We start from the raw sequence: 22,197 nt of genomic DNA, 5'->3' as shown, positions 1-22,197 counted from the left end.
CAAAAAATTGTCTATTTTTCACAATCTATAATGTTTTTTATGATTTCAAAATCTTTAATTGAGATCTATCAAACAAGATCCATATTGGATATAAAAAATATTGTTAATTAAAAGATACAGACAATTTTTTGATACGTCAGAAAAGGAAACAAATAGCAATTTGGGATGGAGGGAGTATTAAATAGTAAAATTACCAAAGACACTTACTGGACCAAAAAGACTTAATTCTATGCATTGGGCCCATGGGCTTTACTTGAGGCTTCCAAAGAGGAGAACCCTGCTCCAGACAATCAACTGCTACGCCATCTAACCCTATCTTTACATAGTGATATTATTATTTACAGAAAATTTGAAAGTTACAGGTTAGCAACCCCCCTGAATGCCAGCCCCTGAATGTTTGTTGATTGACTCAAGAGGGTACTTTTTTAGGTTCAATAATGCTAAGTAGATATTTATGTAAAATTTAAACACTATTTATTATTTTCTATAACGCGCTGCCATACACCCGAATACAAAGATGACATAGAAGCTGTGAGGAAGAGATAATCAGAGAATCGAGAATGTCCAGCCAGAGCAGAAGACTAGTAGTCCGGACTTCTCTATCTTTGTATTAGTAGAAATTGATATCAAAATCTATACATTCGTCGGAAAATTGTAAATGTGTGTACATGCATCTCTCTCTCTCCCCCCAGGCCCCAATGCATGGAACTCCGAAGCTTTTGTGAGACGTCAATTGGCAGAATTGCATAGGAACCCTGCACACCAATGGCCAAAGAGCCCAACCCAAATTGGCTCGAAACTGTTCCACTCACGTAATAGAGATAGGGGTGGGTTCTTTATCGAGTGAGTTTTTTGTTGGCCTTTTATATGGAATGGCTAGTGAAATGCTGGAAGTAAGCCGTCTTCCAATTTGCTTTTCCTCTTAGTTGATGGTATACCACGCTCTTGGTTTTTCCACTTTTTAGTGTGTAGAGTATGGGCAACAGTGAGAAGGGAGCATCTTAGAAAAGGAGTCCAGGATATGACGCAGTGATCTTTTTCAATGCTGACCCTTAGTAAACTTCATGCCTCTATTTAGTACATGCTTAGAGCAACCACACCGGTTGCTTTTTTTGAGAAAATTTGTTGCCATTTCTCCAAAATGGCAAAAGAAATGGCAAGTATCACCCCACACCCACAAACTCAAAAGTTTCTCACATATGGCAAATGCCATTTTATTTGCCAAATTTGAGAAAATATATGGCAAAGTTGTCATTTTTGATTGAGAAATAGATAAAAATGAGAATGACAAAATAGCATACAAGGGTGTACCACCCTTGCCCTTTTTTTGCCAAAATGACAAACACCGGTGTGGATGCTCTTAGAACATGTGGAGGAAATAACCAAATGGGGATAGCTCAGTTGCAAGGACTCATGCATCTCACTAAGAGCTCAGGAGTTTGAATCGCTCCACATGTGCTTGGGTGTTATTCCCCTCATATTTGTTGGGTTTATTCTCTCCTTAATGGGGCTGTCAGTTGGGTTGGGCTTGTAGTGATTGTGGACTTGTTTCCAGTTTGATGTAATAATGATATTTATATTTTTTTACCGCTTGTAATAAAATAAAATAAAAATAAAAAAAAAAAAACAGAAAAGAAAAGAGAACATTTGGAAGAAATTATTTGCCAAAGGTGATGAAAGGGAAGGAAACAAAAACAACTCGCGCAATGGTCTCCGGAAAAGATAGTTTGCATGGAGAAGAGACTTTCTCAAATTTGAACGAAATGAATCAAGTGGAGGGAACACATAAAATGAAGAGTAGTTTGGGACTATAAATTGCTTGTGTACTTTGAAACCAGAATTCATATTAATAGACTTTGCGGTTAATCTTCTCAAATGAAAATTCCCCTGCATTCTATACAGTAGACAATTTCTTCTCCATCTTCGGCACCTTTTAACTTGGTCCGTATATCCTACATCTGTTTATTTTCAGATCTATATTGGCTAATTTGTTGTTTTCCTGTCCACATGCTTTATAATTTCTGATCCATATTGGCTATTCTCTTCCCTTCTCCTTGTCCCTCTCTCATCATTAGCTACGCATTATGTTTAGAAAATCTGTTTCCATCAGTTACTGAGCAGTGCATCTGTGGCAGATCGTTGATATTCGCCAGCAATGCCTCTATAAAACACTAAGAGCTGGCCATACAAGTGTATCCTTTTACATTTATTCAAACCGTTCACGTTGTTACCCTTCAATGGGTCTCGTTCGTCTGAAGAAGTGTAGTATTGTAGTGTTGTAAACGGACTTCTCTCATGGTATACTTCCCGCTGAGAGGTTGAGGTTGTATTTATGTAATCTGTTCTTTCTCTTTCAACTTCGGTTTGGTGGTTGGCGAAATTCTTGATCTCTTTCAAGTATCTTAAGCCTTTTCTCCTTGACTGAATTCTTTAGATATGTACTTGTGTACAATTCCTTCCCTGGAGGCCTTGGGAAGGTATTTATTGCTTATCTATGCAACTCTCTCTCTTTCTCTCTCTCTCTCTCTCTCTCTCTCTCTCTCTCTCTCTCGTGTGTGCTTGTGGGTATGCCCACTTGCACTGTCTTTCCATGTACTCACATTTCAACAGGTTACGCAGCCTTCCACTTGAAGAAGAAGAGACAGACTGATCTCTCTGCCTTCTGATATTACATGATGTTTGTGTTAGAACAATGCTACCAGACCAGATATGGTCATTATGCTATGCATAATGCAACCTTGAATGTGGTTGGCCAAGTAATCTGATGTGGACTTATAGTGTTAAGATCATATGCCAATGCAAAAGTCATTGAAAGCATGCCTCGGTTAACCGAAGCTGTTGGAAATAACAAACATTGTTTCACCTTACTGAACCACCTTTCTTATCAGAAAGAAAAAAAAGAGGTCTGCCTTATTGAACCACATTTCTGGGTCCTGGGACTGACAATTGACAACCTGTTGGAAATATCAGTAAAGGAATCGGAGTCACAGAGAGCTGTATAACAGTTTTTTAACTCACGATTCTGGCTGATCAAAAATTTTCAATTGGTGTTGCGATATGAATGAAGTGGTAAAACCGATCTTCATAAAACTTGATAAACATTTGAGAGTTATGGTGTGGTAAACTTCTCCCTTTCTATGACACATTATTATCACTATTTTCATGTGCAAGATCATGTTGCAAACTATCCGGATTGTTAAGGAACTGTAATTAATTACATAATTTTGTTACGTGCAAGGTTGGTCATAATTGCAATTGTAAATACTTCGGGAATATTAAAATATGCACCTGAAACTTTATTTTATGCCTTACCACTTAACAACTTCTATACGGTTTTGTATTCCAGTGGTCACCGGTGGTCTTGATTCAAAGCTTGTGATGTGGGATTTCTCCAAAGGACGCCCACGCAAAATTGTTGACTTCAGTATGTGTCCTGTTCCATTCTCTCCTTGTCTAATCTCTGTTTCTCTCTATGAAATATCAAAAAGTAGACTTAGGACGAGTTAGGTTTGAAATGCTTGCATTGATTATCTATATGATGGTTGTGCTCAGTGCTGGTCCCGGCATTTGGGTTGCCCAAACCTGACCTTAAGTTTGGTTGCCCACTAACTATCACGTCATAAAAAATAAAAAAACAGACAATAAACAAAAATAAGGTTACATTGTACTTTTAGCTTGAATTACATTAAAAAATCAAAATCAAAATCAAAATGCAACCTTGATTATATTGATTTAGGATTAACATGATCTGATTCAAAGAAAACAACTTCTCGCATTTTTTGAAGCCAATTCTTCAATTAAAGCATTGTACTTTAACTTATCAAAGTACTGTGACATGGTAGTTCTAAGGTAAATTTTTTTGTCAACTTCAATTTCGAAAAGCTCCTCTCCGCCGCCGAAGCAACCATGACCGGTATAGTCAACAAAATTCAATAAACCACCCATACCATTTGAAAACCACCATCTTTCCAATAAGACCTTATAACTTCTCCCAACCATATTGTTTTCAAATGTCTAAGTTCTTGAAAATAACTCTCTCACACATGTTTTTTGTATTCCAAGAAACTTTCTATTTTTTTTTGGATGGAAACTCTACATACCCCTAATTTTTTTCTTTGTTGCATTTATTATTATTTTTATATTTACGGATTTTTTTTGTCTTTTGGTTGCCCCATGCCGAGGGTTGTCCAAGCCCGCCATCTTGCTGGGCTTACCCCTTGGCCGGGCCTGGTTGTGCTTCCAGTTCTTGCTAGAAGTTGCTTGTTTAATAGTAATATACAGTTGAGAATTAGTTGGCAGTATCCCTTGGCACTCATTTGTTCTGTGTACGATTCTGTTAATTTTTCAGAGATGGAAACTAAATCCTGTGGTTATTTATCGGAGCAGGCAATAGTGCTTTCGTTTGAACTTCAAACCTGACCGCCGACCTGATTATTATAATCATAATACTTCCAACGTACTTGGCATATAGAAGAGAGGCTCGCCATACATGCGGGCCTCGTTTATGACATAATAAGTGAAGGTACCCCTCTCTAGTGACTTGAGCGTTCAGATAAGTTGGCAGCTATGTAGCAAAGATATGGATAAGGCCATTGTAGGTGACATGGATATGGGAAATGGCAATTCTAAAAAATGGAGACACGGACACAGTTCCTAAACTGTAGCCACTAAATATTTCGTTATGACTCCTATCGAATGCATTTTCGACCGATAATGTATGTCTATACATATACACATGTTTGATATTTACACTTCTGGCCCAACACTTTTAAAGTTTCAAATATTTTACCCCAGAAAAGCAATCAAAATTTATAAAATCACCTTGCCGTGTCTGCATGTGTCCCCGGCGTGTCCCCGGCGTGTCCCAGTGTAAGGAAAATATAAAAATTTAATGGACATAATATTAAAATATAATGGACATGCTACACATGGCATGTCTCATACTTGTCCCGGAGTGTTTGAGACAGCTATGGCGATCTCTAGAAGTGATAGTGCTTCATAGGTTTGTCGTTTGTAATTTAACAAAACAAATAGGACCTGATGTGGTTTTGAAGTTTTGGTTGGGTCGATTTTTTTTTTATCGGAAGTTTGGTTTGACTGATTGTTGCTTTCATGCAGGTGTTCCTGACGCAGATGGTGGATGTAGCGCAGGACAAAGCTTGAATCCTGCTTTTGTCCATGCATTAGCCGTTCCTGAGGTTGATATGGTAGACAAAGTAGGAAAGGTATGCGTTGTAGCCAGGGGTGATGGTGTTGTTGAGGTGATCGATATTGAATCAGAACTTGCTTCTAGTAAGTCAAAAAATTCCTTAAAGCCCCATAAGGGCGCTCAATCAAAAGCAAAAGACAATGCTTCATCTGTTCAGACTGAAACTCAAGATCAGAATTGGAGAAAAAAGTTGTGTTTGGATAACTCTTTGGGAGGGCACACTGCGTCTGCATCATGCGTGTAAGTACTTATTAGATTTTTACTCTCCGACAAATGGCATTTGATTAGTCACAAATACTATATGATTTAATCAGGGCATTTTCAATGTTTGGGGAGAAAGGAAAACACATAGTGTCTGGTGGAAATGATAAATCAGTGAAGGTTTGGGATTGGTGTAGATATTTTGATGATGTTCAAACCAGCAGCAATCCTGATCTGATGCATTTGAACATCAATTTGAGCAAAAAAGTGAGTTTTCCACAGTCTGTTATCCTCATTTACTGTTTACGCTTCTGATCACTGACCTCATAACCTGGTCAGGTCAATTGGCTCTGCACCACGCCAGCTGATTCTGAAAACCTTATTGTCTGTGACACATCCAAAGTGGTGAAGGTTTATACAGTTGCTTAGCTCACTTCGCGGTTGTCGATCTGGTTTACTCTTGTCCTAAAGCAAGGCCTATTCTGTGGCTTCTAGGAAAATATTTTGGTTGTAAGTCTGACATTCTATCCACAAAATGTGCATTTATTTCTGTGTTTTTGCAGCTGTGTTTGGATCATTAGATTTACGGAAGTGAAAAAACGAAGTAAACAATTTAGCTTTTCTAGGTCAAATATCCCTATATTTTCTCTTGCATTTTTTGATTCCCTCCTTGAATCCCTTCTCCATTCCATGATCCAAACATTGCCTCTCTTTGAAACTCTCTAAGAACCGCACAGTTGGGATAACTGTCTTGAGAAGTGCAATTGTGGAACCTTTGTTTCAGGCACAAGTGAAGAACAAGGAGATGGGAATTTTTGTATTGGGAAGTTTACCAGCAAACATATATTTGTTTTCCTTTGCACGGAGGCCAGAAAGTTTTACTTGAATTGCATAATTGCCACAGGTGTATTTATATCTTCTTCCCATTAAATCAATCTTAAAATGGCACCGGTAGTTGTGTGTCTAATAAATTAGACCGTCAGCATACGGGAAGGTAAGATTGTGAATTGGATGTTGGACAATTATTTCTTTTTAGCTGAAAGATCATCCCAACAAAAACAGATTAAAATAAAATACAACAAAAAAACAGAAAGGTTGTTCCTGGCCATCCACTCGTGGGGTTGGGTGGACAATTGCAATTGGATTTGCTTTTTGTCGCAAGACGACTTCATCGTCCATGTTGGAGAGCTTATAAGTCCATGTTGGAGAGCTTATAAACCCGTTGCCCAAGTTGAGCGGAGTTAAGAGCCAAAATCCAGATTTGGGTCTCTATAGTCCAAATACGATGGGGAGAGTGAGATTTCTCTCTAATAATAGAGTCTTAACCATTTCACAACCATAGAGGTAGGAAGGGAGAAGAAAATGGGAGGGGAGAGCTGGTGGAGCTGTTGGGGAAAGGGTAGAGAAGAAGGGGGAAGCAGCTGATGGGGAAGGGGGCTCTCTCTTGCTAGCTTAGAGAGGCTCTCAAAACTTACTCTCGCTCAACAAATTGGATAGGGGTCGGCTATTTGCAATCCACTATCTTCTTCATACAATCTGTTAAAAAATTTCACAACTAATACACAAATACCCTAATGTGAGAGAGAGAGAGAGAGAGTGAGTATTGGTGGAGGAATCCACCCTCGGCACGACGGGAAAGAAAACTCTTTCCTAGCGTTTTGAGTTTTTCCGAACGAATAGCGTGGACCATTTTTTCGATCATTTCATATTCACATTCCTGAAAACCGGAAGGTTTTTTCGGGTTTTAAAACTCGAAAGTTACATATATTTTTGAATTTTACTGTGTATCTGAAGTTGTGCAGAAAGCAAAACAATTTACTTTGTGAGTTTTCTTGGTCTCATCGGTGGTAGTGATCGTGGTGGTGGAGGTCGTCGAGATTGTGGTGGTGGTGGAGGTTGTGGAGAACATGGTAGTGAAGGAGGATGTGGTGGTTATGGAGATCCTAGTGGTGGAGGATGTCGTCGTGGTGGTGATGCGGGTGGTTGAGGGGGTTTGAGAAGAAGGGGTATGTTGGAAAATGTAGGTAAATTTATTGGGCCGTATAGAGTAAATTGTGTTTGTAGAAATATGTTGTGTGTTGTATGAAGAAATTGAGTAATTAAGAAATTAGTGGGTTGTAAATAGCCAGCCCTATTGGATATTGTCTCAAAAGTACGGATAGAAATCGGACTTGGATCTCAGTTGAAGTATCTTGAAACTCGCAACACAATCAGAATATTTGGCTAGTTTTTATTTTCTTTAAAGATTTTATTGCATTCTCAATTACAAAATTCTTCTCGGAGAAAAGAAGTCATGTCACATAATCTTTCGGTAGGACCCTCCCCTCCTCCATTCTTAATCTTCACTCCCACAAATTTTACTATATTGGAATGTCCCAACACATGCTTACGGTCTAGCACTCCGGCACATGCATTATGTGATTCAAGTTGAATTGCCATTAAAATAAGTTCAAAGTTGTCTCACATTTGACTTGTTTTGTCGATAATTTTATTGATCATACTGTTTAAATTCTGATCTGATAATGGAGGGTGATAATTCTACCACAATATTCTTTTGGCGCCACGATTGCTATGTGTACATTGCCCATTATAACCTTCGCAGTCCATAGTCGATCTGTTATCCACTCTCTCTAGCTACTTTTACCTGCTGCTAGTTTCTCATCGAGCAAACCCCACTTTCCCACCTTGCTTCTCCCTTGTTCATCCAATTCTCTTTTTCTAATAAACTGTTTTATATTTATTGTACAAGAATATTTCAAAACACTTTTTGGGCCAAATATTCTTAATTGGGCTTTGGGTAAATATATGTGTTCTTTAAATTAGGCCCATGTGTAATTGAATCTTGTTTTTCTCAAACCCACTTGAATTTGTTTTAGCCCAAAACAAATTTTTACTGTTACAAGCCGTTGGGCATTTGCCCGTTGCTTTTCCCGTTGGGCATTTTTGCCCGTTAATGTCATCAGTTTTTAGCTGTTGACAGCTAACTCTTGGAAGACTTGGTCAAACAAAAAACTCTATATATATACACATGTGTCTTCCTCCTTAGCAAGTTTTTACTTACTACTCCCACATTCACTCTCCGGAAAACACAGATTGCCCAAAAAATAATCTTTCATTCTTTTGCTTTCAAGTTCTTGTGTTGTTTGTTCTAAAAAGAGGAATCATCAAAGAGGGGTTGTTCAATCCTCTTTCGACTAGTGCGAGTTAGGAGGAGAAGGCTATATAGTTAAATCCTGGGAGGTTGCGTGCCACGAGCTTTACGCACCGAGTCATTGGCTCCGAGGGAGTGCGAATCAATCTTTAAGGACAACGCCATCGGCGTGCTCTATAGCTCGGTGAGATTACGAAAAGAAAAGAAAACATAGCATAGCAGTATGTGAGAATTTCTCCTGGCATATTATATGCAAATGTTAACGTCTCTCCGTACTAGGAAGGCATGATTTGGTAATTAAATATCGAAGTATGATTTAAAATGGAAGTAATGGAAATTGAAGTTCTACTGTTAACAATTATGTAGCAAGATGAAATGCATGTTATTGCATGCCGTTGACAGATTGGAAAAGCATGAAAAATAGGATTTATTTGATTGTCACATGATTTGTTTGAAAGAATAATGTGTTCGCGAAAAAATGATGCATGTGTACGAGACACGAGAACCGAGAAAGCGATATTCGAAAACGAAAAGAGCAAAAGAGGATTTTGAGATGTGTAAACCTGGGAGACCGGAACGGCGGAACCAGAGTTTGGGTGTGCGTGTGTAAACCTGGGAGACCGGAACGGCGGAACCAGTGTTTGGGAATGTGTAAGTAAACCTGGGAGACCAGAACAGCGGAACCAGAGTTTGTAAATGCATGGTTTACCCTCATTCTGAAAGAGGGAGTAAACGAAACCAATGCTAAAGGATAAGAGTTGAAAATAAGAGAAACCAACATTTTGACACGAGATACGATACACTATACGAATTTGACACTTGACACTTTTACTCGTACGATATTGTTAATATTTGTTTTTATTTAAGTTCTGTTTGATGTCTTGTAAACTAGATGTTATTTTTGCTAAAAGTATGAGATATAGGGGTAAGAGTTAGCTACCGAGCTTAAAGGCTCACGGTGTTACTTTTGTGACCCTGGCATTTTATGCCAGACTTAGAAGACGAACAGGAGGCATACTATAACCTGGAGCAGTACGGAGCTGAGCAGAATATTGCTGAGGAAGCCAACCACCTTGGAGAATAGAAAATTTTCTGTAGAACCTCTCCCTATTATTAAAGAAGTGTAATACGGAGTATTAATTTGAGAATAATTTGGAATGTAATGACTTATTATTCTACTTTTAATTGTTAAATGTTAAGTTTGAATAAAAATAGTTATTATTAATGTTCCCAATATTTGGGGCGTTACACTTAGAGCTACAAAACAGTAATAGCTTAAAAAATCATAAATGACATGGAGGAAGCATATACCTGCGGGTGGAGCCATTCATGGACTTTCAAAGTTCTAGGTATTTTGGGTTGGGAGAGAGAATTAACTGAATAAATTATAGACCTTTCCTTCCCTATAAAATCCTTAAGTCATGGAATTATAATTGACCATACCGAAAAAGAAAATGAGATTCGAACAACAGTTTATACACCAAAACATATGAGACCCGAACTCATCTAGCTTTCCGTATAAGGGGTTAGTTCAATACGCAAAATTGAAATGAGAACATGGACGCCTACCGTGTAGGAAGCTTTGAAATTTCTAAATCATATTCCAAGACATGTTCTTCTTATCAAATTTCAAAACATGGGAAAAAAAGAAAAGAAAAGAAGTGTGAGTAACATATTTCTCTCATGACTTTGCACACACCAAAAAACAAAGAACTAATTTTCTAAACAACTAATTTTTAATTCACAGCCGTCAACCATTTAAAAAAAACAGAGAACAAAGAGCTATACCTATGGAGAGAGGACTGGAGGGAGGGCAAGAGTCAAGGAGAACCGGAAAGAGGACTTGTTCAAAAAATGATTAGGGAGAGAGGGAGAGAGAAATTCGTTTACACAAAATTCATTACCAAAAATTGAAAATGAGAATAAATCATTACAGAAAATTCGTTACCAAAAATTCCGCCCAATCAACGCAATTTCCCTTACTCGATTCATAGCATGTCATTGTATTAATTTTCCATTATATTATAGCATGTCATTATATTCAACGCCAATCAATGACAATTTCAGAAATCATTACTAAACTGAATATAATGACTGAAAAAATCAGGAATTCTAGTCCACCCAATCTACGGCAATGTCATTGTATTTTCCATTTTCCCATACTTGTTTAATGCCAAGGGTTGAGATTTATGTAGAGAAATGTCTATTAAATCCAACGGTCAAGATTTATGAAGGAAAAATATGTGGGCCACCACACTGTCGCGATTTGTATTATAGATGATAGGGACAGTTGCCGTGCAATACGGTGGTCAGCGATATGGATCAGTGACATGAGAAGTCATTGATCCAGGAAGTCTGTACAGGGCCTTGGACCGTTGAACATGAGAAAGTATTAGTCCAAGGGATAGATAAAGAACAAGTGACATGCAAAGTCACTGGTCCAAGTAGCCTGATCGGCAATGATAAGGTCGAACATGAGGAGAAATATGGGAAAAACAGCCTCAGGTGCAAGGAACACTCTAGAAGGGTCTAGAAATAGTGGTATTTCGTTAAGGAATGAGATTCCGAGAATGTAGAATCTGGAAAAGATACCCAACGGGAATGGAATGTTTGGCCAGTTATGGAAAAGAGTCCTAAAAGGAATAAGATAATGAATTGATAAGGGAACGAGAATTCAAGATATCCTGGGTTTCCTATACGAGATAGAAATCCTAGGGCAACTGGGATGCTTGGACAGCAAGCATCTATGAATCTATAAATACAAGGTAAATCTAGATGTAAAAGATACTCAATGCGTTGCATGAAAATTGTTGTCCTACTGATAATTAGGGATTTCTCTAGTACGTGATATTAACTTAGGCATCGGAGAGCCTTTGCCATGAGAGGCAAATGTGCACTCACCCTTTGTCTGTTTTGCAAATTAGATTTCCGACGACGAACTAGGGTTCCGGTGAAGAGGCACAAATAGCCGCGCATTGCAATCTAGTGCTGTTCTAAGCACCAATTGTTTTCATCCCCCTAGAATAAGTCTCCATTGTCATCAAACGATGATCAATCGCCACTAGCTTCTAGGATCACTTCCAGGATTATAATAGCTCTGATACCAATTTTTGGAAATTCATTACAGTGGAATATATTGGACTTATACAAAATAACTAAACATAAATGTGGAGGATAACAAAAGAATATAAACATTTTGGAGATGTACGACTCTAAGGCCGTACAAAGCTCCCAAGAAACACAAGTATCTTAAACACTCAATGAGATAATTTTATTTCAATACTCTTGAATATTTCTACATACCATCTCCGTTGATCAATGCCCCTTTATATAGGACATATACATACATCTTAAACTCCTCATACTTAATGCATTCATGTATCTCCACACACACATGAATCTTCCCCTACATGCATCAAGAACGTACATGTGACTCTTCAATAACCTAAGTACATGAACTGTGTTAGACGATCCTATCCTAAACATTAAATTCTAAATTATCTCCAACACACAAGAGCGGAAAGGATTAATGCTCTTGATGATCCGGAGGAATATGATTTTTTGGAGGAAGTTGATGATGATCTCGAGGAAGGAGCCCCTCTCTCTCTCTTGAATTTTAATTCCGGGGTCCGGAGTTGTTTTGGTTTAGTTCTCTTGTTGTTCCTTTTGGTTTCCTTTGGATTTTATTGTGTTTTATGGCATATGTTCGGAAATTTTTTAGCGGGAATGAGGCTTTTGCTTTGCTTGTGATGTTTTGGTTGGCTTTTTGCCATTCTCTTTGGTGTGGTTCTCGGGTGGCTTTTTGCCGGTGTACCTGAGATCCGTTAAATCTTTGAATACTTCTCAAAGATTAATAAAATCTTTTTTGTCGATAAAAAAAAAGTATATGCAATTATATATAGTTGCCACAACAGCCTCAAATATTTAGCAGCAACACTAGGATCAGCTGAAACAGCGTAAACTCTGACTCTGAGAGACAAAACTCAAATCCAAAACTAGGTTATACGTACTCAGATATATATCTAAATAAGAAAACTCAATATCCAAAAACTCCATAAGAAAATTCTAATTGCAGAGAAAGACAATGTACAAAGATTATATGAATTGAAATAAAAACGTGTTCAAAATCGTACAATGCATTTGAGCTCGAGGAACTGTTTATGCAAAAGAGATAGACTTATTGATGGAGCAACTATAAACAGGTTGTTCACGGAGCCATGCAATCTCGGCCGTCCATTTCGGCTTTGGACCGTCCAAATTTAAACGAAATTTTTCTAGGGAAAAGACACCTGAACCGTCCAAGTTGTGATTGGCTCTATAAACAACTATTCATGGCGGAGCTGTGAAAAAGATTTTCACTATGCATATTGATCAATAGTTCGGGTACCCTAGTGTCTCTCCTTCAACCTCCAGCAAGTTTTTCATAACGGCATCCGAAGCATTCTTAATCAGATCCGACCAATCCCTACACACATCAAACATCAATCAAAGATTCTTCAATATATAGGGTTTTTAAGTAATGGGCTTATTTAGAAAAAGTTGGCCTAGTCCATCGATCTTTGATAATACCAAATCCATCTTGGGTTCACTTTCGTGATTGCATGCAATCATTTATTTGTATGTTCGTTGAGAAGTTCAATCATGTAAAAAAATCACGTTTAATTGAATATAGATCAATAACTTATGAGAACATACTTATATTGACTCCCATGATTATTCGAGGTACGGATACGCTAGCCTATACAATTAAATTACACAAAACATACTTATATTGAAATATATGAATTTCAATCCAGTATGGTAGTTTGTTATTTTCTTCCAAGATAAATATGCTTTAAAGTTCAGCATATTAGTTTAAAGTCCAAATGAATTAACCTTATAGGAGCTTTAGTCCAGCCTAAATTTCTGTGATATATAGAGTCAATTAATAAAAATATTTTAGAATCTACAGTCCGTGAAAAAACAAAATTGCCATTAATGAGACAAAGGCTTTGTTTAGCTAACACAAAAATATATTTTTTCATTTAAATTGTCTTAAATGAGACAAGGGCCTTGTTTGATTAACACAAAATATGTATTTTTCGTGTTTTTCGATCTTATTGCACTTTTATAGGGTACCCTAGGGTTTTAGACACTTTCATATATAGGGTAACCTAAGATTTTAAGCACTTTCATAGGGGTTTTAGGCACTTTCAACGCTGATTAACCTTAGTCAATGCTGGTCAATGCCAATCAACTTTGGTTAACACCGGTCAACTTTGGGATGGATTTTTTTGTAAATTATGGACAGAATGTCTTTTAGACTTTACGGAAAAATATTTATGTCATTATAGGAAAAACCCTTATAGTATGTACTCCTACTCAATTTGCCTTTTAAAGTTATATCACCTAATATTTGATATTTATAACTTTTGAATGATTGATTTTCACAATGATTTTCATCAAATTTACAATTTCAATCATCAAGTTTTGTCTGATATAGATCGCAAATTGTTGAAACTAGACTGTTATAATTTTTCTGCTCCATAAGAAATTAAAATTATTATGTACCAGTACTATCGAAGTCTCTTTACATAGTTGAGTTATATTGGATTTTTAAAATTAAAATAAAAAACAAAAAGTAAATTTATAAATTGCCAAAATCACCCCTAAGGTTTTTAAAAATTACAGATTAACCATGACATTTGGAAAATTACAAAATAGCCCTGATGCATAACAAATTGATCCCTTGTCGTGATGTAGCAGCTAGGAAATTCAACTGAATTTATCAGACATCATCAAATTGTTACTCCCTCTGTCTCAAAATATTTGTTCAGTTCACAAAACAGGGTCTTAAAAATAATGCTACAATTTTTGTTAGAAAAATTCAAGTTTTTTTCAACACCTTACTAGATATCATTGAGTTTCTTTTAATTTGTGAAAAAAAATTGAAATTATTTTTTGAAAAAATACGTTATTTTTAAGACATCATTTGCTGACCAGACAAATATTATAAAACGGAGAGAGTATTACAATTATGGACCAATCTATTTTTTTCTAGTATGTGAAAGGTTATTTTTACATATCTGTAGTCTTTCACAAGCTACAATACGAATTTTATAGCCATTACATCACGGCAAGAGGATAGTTTGTTATTTAACAAAGGGTAAATTGTAATTTCTCAAACATGAGGGGCCAATTTGCAAAAACCTTGGGGTGATTTTGGTAATTTTCCTAAACACAAAATGTGAACAATATACATGCATTCATGTCTACAGCTTTGAAAGTCGTCCAGACAATATGATAAAAGACAGACAAAATGGATAATTCTGATGCTCACCCATTTGTTGAGTCGAATGTCAAACCAACAGTGTTCTTGACCTCTTCAATAGCCTCTCGAAACCTAAATAATTCTTTTGCCGGACTGCTTCTATTATCCAAAACCCTAAGCTCTGAGGGTTTCACGTCAACAAAGATAGGAACAACCCTCTTCTTGCACTCTATGATCATGCACAACTCGTGCAGGCAAAAATAGGAGTTGCAGTAATTCGGCGAAAACACGGCGATCCCTACCTTTCGTATTGACAAACAAAATAAATTTTGCTGATACCATAAAAAAGCCAAATAAACGAAAAAAGGAACGAATAAACGAAACAAGCATCGTTGTTGACTCCATTTAGCTGACAAGAATCTTGTGCGGACAATTAGTCTAAGGTAGGTGATGGTTTATTATAATCCGATTTTGTCCCCAGTAATATCAAGATTTATAGCCATCAAAGTGTACGTAGCATAAATGTAATAATGTATACGATGGATTTAGCTGACAAGAATCTTGTGCGTATTGGTTTCTACGTAGCGCTTTTTGGTCTACCGATATCGTTATACGTACTCTGCTTTACCGGTGCTATGCAAAATTCACACCTATCGGCTGTTTTCCACGAATAGCTCCAAAACAGATATTTTGCCCACTTCACGACCGCAACATGATCGCAACGATCATTTCAAGTGCTCTAAAGCTAAAAAAATTATTTTATAATCACTACATCTGATTCTCACCACACTTATCGTTCAATATTCTCTCTACTGCTGCCATGCACGTTGTCCTCCACCGTTACTTATTAATTAAAACCTTTATATGTACTTAGCATGTCTGACGTTTTGGTAAGTTTTTGTAGTATAAATTCATTGTCTCCTAAAGTTTAATTATGGACACGTGGAGCATCTCATAGAGTGTCACATAGGAAGTAGAGCAAAAACAATTGCAACCCGAGTTAGAGGAAAGCCTTGTACTTGATTCTCTCTGCCTTTTGTTTTGCCAAATTTTAATAAAATCTTTGTTGCCGATAAAATTATATATATGTGTGCAAGGAAACCTAATTTTTTTGATACATTACCCTTCTTATTACAACAAAAGCTTAAAACTCGCAATAATTGAATTGTTTTCGTAACTGAATGTGGCCTTCGGGAAAAGTTTCGAAGCTAGCCATGCACGGCGATGCATACCTTACAATCACGTATCGCCGTGTGTATTTTCTCGAATAACTTGTCCCCCGGCTTCATTGACTTGCTGTCCAAGAACGGTCTCAAATTCAGCCTAGAGAAGTGATCGTATAAAAGCCCTGCAACGTTTTTATTCGTATCGACCCGCCTATAGTTGATAAACACATGGCAGTCGGATTGGGTCATTTTCCCTCGCCGGAAAATCTGTCCCCACAAACTCATGGCTGTTGATGAACGACGTTGCATGCCTTTTCGATCTCCCTCTTCTTCTTTTTCCTTCTCTGGAAAGATTTTTGTTGTACTTGGGGAATATCAGTGCGTGGGGGGTATTTATAAGTTGAGATCGATCCATTTTTAAGGGAAGGAATCATACATTTCATGCAAGTGGACGTAAGAATCTTGGACACTTCGAAAATACTTGGGATTTATTCTTGTCGGGAAAGATCAAATTAAAGAGTTAAAAAAGCTTGTGGTCAAAGGCCTGGGACTTAGGAGTTTAGTCAATTCAAATTCTCTTAGGTGTTTCAACTCATTCGGAGCCGATCCATAATTATAGGGCTTTTTTTTACGTATAAAATAATTTTTGAATTAATAAAAAAATTAATGTGAATTCGCTTACCAACTTATAAACGTATATGGCCGGTCTTAAAAGGGTGACTCCTCTATAGATTTTTCCTGAATCCAGACACCTGAGTTAATAATAAAAAAAAGAGTAAAAAAAAGGTTTGCATACTTTTGTGGAATCTCTAAGGGGTTGCTTTAATCTTTCAATCGCCTTGTATTTTTTTTTCAATAAGGGGGTCTTTGGTAACCTTTTCAGTTTTCAATTTTTTGTTTTTAAGAAATTAGAAGTAGAATCAGGTTTATATATGTTTTTGTAATAAAAAAAAAACCATGTTTGGTAATTATTTTTTGTAAACATTAAAAAATAAAAACAACATAAAACATGTTTGGTAATGTCATTTTGTCTTTTGTTTTGGTTTGTCAAAGTGAAATGATTTTTCGTATTCCCCTTTTGTCCTCTTGAACTCATTTTCACTCGCAATCAACCTTCTATACAGGGTCAAAAATTGATTATACACCTCAAAAAATGGTGGATAGGGTCAAACCCAAGTTTAAAGACTAGCCCGATTAAGCTAAAGTCAATAGGGTGCATCATAAAACCAAGTGCTTAACCACATTGGATAATTTCCTGAGTCTTCTTCCACCTTCAGCAGACCCAATAGTAGAAAAAACTCTGGTTTTGGGGTTTCTCTCTTTACAATATCTTCACTCAATTAAGCAATAATTTAAAGTAATTTGAGTTGTTTCCGTCCTAGTCAAAACCTCATCTAAATGGAAGAGTCAGAGAGAGAGAGAGAGAGAGAGAGAGAGAGAGAGAGAGTATTACTCCCCGACAAAATTATTACTAGTATATGGAAGAGTCAACCCCGACAAAATTTGAAACCTTTGTTTTGAAAACCATTTATAAAAAACAAAAAACATAAACAAATTACTGAACATGTTTTATTGTTTTAGTTTTGGAAAAAAGAAAAGAAAAACATAAAAAGAAAACAAAAATGTGACCAAACACCCCATAAATGATCGCGCTCTTCTTTTCATTGATGCATCGAGTATACAGTATATGTTGTAAGCCTTGTGTCATCTCATCTATCACGTTTTTCTTTCTGTCGGTGTCAAGCCAGTCTAGTCTTTGGCTTCACGTCATCTACTATTTTTTACAGTGACATATATAACTGTTGTAATGCTTTCACATATAGCATTCCTTTGATTTCTAATTTAATCTGTTGTATGAAAAATTTCAATGATCAATCATTATTCTGCTGAAGGAAAAAAAAACTCCTTATGGTCATGTGTACACACACATATATAAATATGGAATATGACGCCATATTATTTTTTTTCTAAGCAAAAAGAATTTATTAATCTTTATAAAGAATTACAAAAATTAAAAAGATATATTAACAAAAATGTGACGCCAAATGACACCAAGGGATTTCAACTATGATGCCATATGATGCCATATTGTTGGAAAATAGAATAAGTGATTACGTAATATATTAAAAAAATACTACCCACGTACACAACCATCCGAATATAATATCAGACACAACTCCTCACATACACGTGGGTCCCGTGTGTGGGACCCACGTGTATGTGAGGGGTTGTGTTCGGATGTGTTGAAACCACTCTCTCAAAGAATTGGGTTACATAGAAGGTTTATACATGGTATTAGAGTGTGACTCATATAACCTAACACTTTTAAAAAGTTTCCAATCCAGATCTCACGATAAGAGACCCAACAAAAGGCTATACAATAATAGACGCAAAAAATAATATACACGTGACAAACTTCAAATGTGATTGTATGCTGAGGGGGTAATTTTTGTTTTGTTTTTGTCATTCATTAAACCTAGCTTATAATCTATGTTATCCAAGAGGACTTGGGGAGGAGAATGGGTCTTATAAGAATCGAACACTACCCAGATGCATGAGGGCATAAGGCCTCACCGCTAAGGCAACCAGCCACTTGCGCCGAGGGGGAGTTAAGATATACAATCTCATGTACGTTGCAATTGAGAAGTGAAATAAGTGATCACGCGCATAACATAATTTCGGAAACTTTCCACCTAGCTAGTAGCTTGAGCTTTTATGTGATGATAGTAAATCTTTTTTTATTTATTTATTATTTTCTATATAACTAAAGGTATTGTGAAATATTAAACAAAAGAAATATTTTCAAAAAATATTCCAAAAGAATTTACATAATATATATATACACACACACACTTGAAAAACTCTAAAAATTAATTAGTGACAAAATTCCTTAGCTTGACTTTTTATTACATTCTGACAATAGTATCTTTTTGCATGCCTTAGAAATTATCTTTTTACATTCCGGTTCTCCCTTTCCTTCTACTCGATGTACCCTTTCGAGTTTAATAAAAAAAAAAAAAAATCAAGGCCAATGTATTTCAAAGAAGTAATCCAAAACATTGAAGACCAGTTTTGTTTGTACCGTCCAAACTCACTAATTTACATAAGATGCCGCATTTTTTTTATTTTTTCCACAGCAGAGGCCCAATTCCAAATTTCGCATATAATAAATACAAATAAAACAGAGCGATTTTTGCAAAATGCCTAGGCATACAAACAAAGTAACATTCACGATCGTCAGATCATATTTTCCTATTAAGTTTTAGCCCTAATTAGATCATTTCTATTATAAATATACGAAGAATATTCTCCAAATGGGTATACCAATATTTCTCTCTCCTCTCACTTTTCAATACATCGCTATTTAAACTTTGCCTTTTGTGATCAAATAGGAAAATATCTCAAAATATATGGTAAGTGATACTATGCTTAGATTACATTTGTTGGGTAGAACAGTTGAGTAAAACAGATTGTTTATGCAAATTGTGATTGTATTACGTTATTCGACGTGTCTTTAGGTACAGACATCCACTAGTATAAATACAAATTGGAACTTGGATACAGATGAGCAAATCCACATTCAACAAATCTAAAGCACAGACAAGCTTGCAAGTTACTGCAAATTAAACCCAAAAGTTGGTGACCCATTAGCCTGCAGGATAGCCTATCGATTCCAAATCCATTAGTGAATTCCATAGACTTCGATTTGATTCCGATTCAGAAAAAACATTCAACAACATTTCTTATTAACTACTAAGGGAATCAGTAATATTGTACTCCAAAATGCTCCAATCCTGCCCAATTATGTGAACGGCATAATAAGTCAAATATCTGATCATATCTCCATGGATCAAACAATATATACCCCATGGAAGAGTGAGGCAGTGACCGAAAAACGGAGAAGAGGGACGGCGATTGATAGACCTATTGATCCAGGGTCGGCCCAAGGTATTTGGGGGCTCTAGACAAAATTGATGAACGGACCCTACATATTTTAATAATTAAACAATAATAATGGATTTTTTTTTATTATAATCATTTCACAATGTATTATAACACATTGTTTATAATAGTAGGTTTGGTTGTAGTGGCTTGTGCTGCTGCCTTAATATCCTCTTTGACTTAGGTTCAACATGCATATTATAGCTCCAAATGTCTAGAATAAATATATTTTTTTAACAAATAAACACTAAAAAAGAGAGGTGCCAATGCATTTGGACTTTGCCCCCATGTATGGGGCGGCCGGGAAACAACTTATGGAAAATTAGCCATAAGTACAGTAGTAGTTTTTATTTAGGGAAAGGACGCCAGCAAAATAGTTTTTAGTAGAGGTCATTCAACCTTTTGAGTTGTTGAGCCATAAGGCCAAAACATATTTTCACGGACAAATTACCCTAGGGTACCCTACCGCAGAGTACCATAGGGTAGGGTAGCGCACGGTACCCTAAGGTTTATGCACTTTCATGGGGTTTATGGTGCACTTTCATATTATAGGGTTTTAGTATTTTAGGCACTTTCATAGGGTACCATAGGGTTTTAGGCACTTTCACTAACTTTCAATTATTGGTAAAGTTTCATTAGTTTTGCAGAAAATGTATTTTAGTAATCATGCAGCACACTAGCTTGTTCTTATGTTTGATTGCAAAAGGTGCATGTCCTTGAATTCAAAATATAATTAAGTCTCCCAACAACTTAATTACCATCAAACCAAACAAAGACATTTTGCTTATTTGAAAACCAAGTTAATTATGTGTACTTATTCGAAAAGGGGCCCCTATTCTAGGCCCAAAACTGGAAGGCTCTAGGCGGCGGCCTCTTGAGCCTTGCCCTAGGACCAGCCCTAAATTGGTCTAGAGTTTGCTCGAAAGGGGAATTAAGAGTGTAGAACGTATACTTTAGTTTTGGGTATTTTTTCTTTCCCCAATTTTTTCTTTCCCCAATTTCTTGAGTTGTTGAGCCATAAGGCCAAAACATATTTTCACGGACAAATTACCCCAGGGTACCCTACCGCAGAGTACCGTAGGGTAGGGTAGCACAGGGTACCCTAAGGTTTATGTACTTTCATGGGGTTTATGGTGCACTTTCATATTATAGGGTTTTATTGTTTTAGGTACTTTCATAGGGTACCCTAGGGTTTTAGACATTTTCACTAACTTTCAATTATTAGTAAAGTTTCATTAGTTTTGCAGAAAGTGTATTTTAATAATCATGCAGCACACTAGCTTGTTCTTATGTTTGATTGCAAAACGTGCATGTCCTTGAATTCAAAATATAATTAAGTCTCCCAACAACTTAATTACCATCAAACCAAACAAAGACATTTTGCTTATTTGCAAACAAATAGTATGTGTACTTATTCGAAAAGGGGCCCCTATTCTAGGCCCAAAACTGGAAGGCTCTAGGCGGCGGCCTCTTGAGCCTTGCCATAGGACCGGCCCTAGATTGGTCTAAAGTTTGCTCGAAAGGGGAATTAAGAGTGTAGAACATATACTTTAGTTTTGGGTATTTTTTCTTTCCCCAATTTCTTGGGTTACCTATGCTCAGGTAATTGGTAATCTGCTATAGTCAGTCGTAACTAATAATAAGGGTGTGTCAAGCATCCAACCGTAAATAATAAGGGTGTGTAATATTGTTGGATTTTCTTCATAATGGACATAAATGATGAGGCAGCTAATTCTTCTTCGCGGGTTGAGGCATCAGCTTGGGGAAGTGGAAAGGTCATGGATAGTATGAGAGAGCCAGCAGCAAACAACACAACACTCAATATCAATGTGGACCCTCTATCTTTTGTAAGGCTGAATACGTGCATTCAGATTCCAAGAGCATGCCTACGTAATTTGGTTGATAATCAAGACAGTTGGGTAGAGGATTCAGTTAAGGAAAATCCAGTTATTATTGAAAATTTAAGAGGGGAAAATGATGAGGATGAAATTATTCTTGAACATCATATTGAAGCAGGCCGAACTGAAAATAAAGCTCTTTCTGCACCAATCAAAGCTGTCATAAATGGGATAAAAGAGAAGAAGAAGAGGAAGACAATTGATGATATTCTGAGATTTACAAGGGTCAACTCCTTCAATAACAAGAGTAGAAATAACAAACCAAAGTGTGCGGTGTATAGGTCTGCCGTTGCAGCCCTAGCACTTCTGCATCTATCTCTTCAGCTGGAGTTATTAACAGAAATAGAATAATTCTGGACGAAGCACAAGAAATTTGGACT

General features: G+C 36.6%; 2 protein-coding genes across 5 annotated transcripts in view; one reads left to right on the top strand and one right to left on the bottom strand.

The window, feature by feature from the left end:
• The window catches only part of LOC131309619 (uncharacterized), a 92,769-nt gene extending 86,709 nt beyond the window's left edge, over nucleotides 1-6,060 (top strand). For 3 of the 4 annotated variants that reach the window (XM_058336230.1, XM_058336235.1, XM_058336242.1), the window contains exons 7-12: nucleotides 2,136-2,192; nucleotides 2,435-2,477; nucleotides 3,347-3,424; nucleotides 5,119-5,449; nucleotides 5,524-5,677; nucleotides 5,750-6,060. In XM_058336230.1, the coding sequence (XP_058192213.1) occupies nucleotides 2,136-2,192; nucleotides 2,435-2,477; nucleotides 3,347-3,424; nucleotides 5,119-5,449; nucleotides 5,524-5,677; nucleotides 5,750-5,839 (753 nt within the window). In that variant the 3' untranslated portion in view covers nucleotides 5,840-6,060. The remainder of the gene's footprint in view (nucleotides 1-2,135; nucleotides 2,193-2,434; nucleotides 2,478-3,346; nucleotides 3,425-5,118; nucleotides 5,450-5,523; nucleotides 5,678-5,749) is intronic. The other variant, XM_058336246.1, reaches the window with a different exon arrangement.
• Nucleotides 6,061-11,612: 5,552 nt separating this feature from the next.
• On the bottom strand, nucleotides 11,613-16,262 carry LOC131317279 (probable 2' cyclic ADP-D-ribose synthase BdTIR). The gene is made up of 7 exons (XM_058346837.1): nucleotides 16,044-16,262; nucleotides 14,881-15,113; nucleotides 12,949-13,026; nucleotides 12,468-12,530; nucleotides 12,306-12,375; nucleotides 11,865-11,967; nucleotides 11,613-11,716 (listed from the first exon to the last, which is right to left on the bottom strand). The coding sequence occupies exons 1-7, from the start codon at nucleotides 16,260-16,262 to the stop codon at nucleotides 11,613-11,615; spliced, it is 870 nt and encodes a 289-aa protein (XP_058202820.1).
• Between the last annotated feature and the right edge of the window lie 5,935 nt (nucleotides 16,263-22,197).

This window comes from Rhododendron vialii, chromosome 2a (genome assembly GCF_030253575.1).
Source record: "Rhododendron vialii isolate Sample 1 chromosome 2a, ASM3025357v1".
NCBI classification, from domain to species: domain Eukaryota; kingdom Viridiplantae; phylum Streptophyta; class Magnoliopsida; order Ericales; family Ericaceae; genus Rhododendron; species Rhododendron vialii.
Note: the sequence above shows the minus strand (reverse complement) of the source record. Positions and strands in the feature narration are given on the sequence as shown.

What these genes read in the sequence shown, in the direction of transcription:
- LOC131317279 (XM_058346837.1), bottom strand. Translation starts at nt 16,262, where the DNA reads ATGAGTTTGTGGGGACAGATTTTCCGGCGAGGGAAAATGACCCAATCC. An exon ending in AAATATTTGAGGCTGTTGTG is followed by an intron (nt 12,376 to 12,467) that starts GCAACTATATAT and finishes AACGGATCTCAG; the next exon opens with GTACACCGGCAAAAAGCCAC. An exon ending in GGCATTGATCAACGGAGATG is followed by an intron (nt 11,717 to 11,864) that starts GTATGTAGAAAT and finishes ATTTATGTTTAG; the next exon opens with TTATTTTGTATAAGTCCAAT.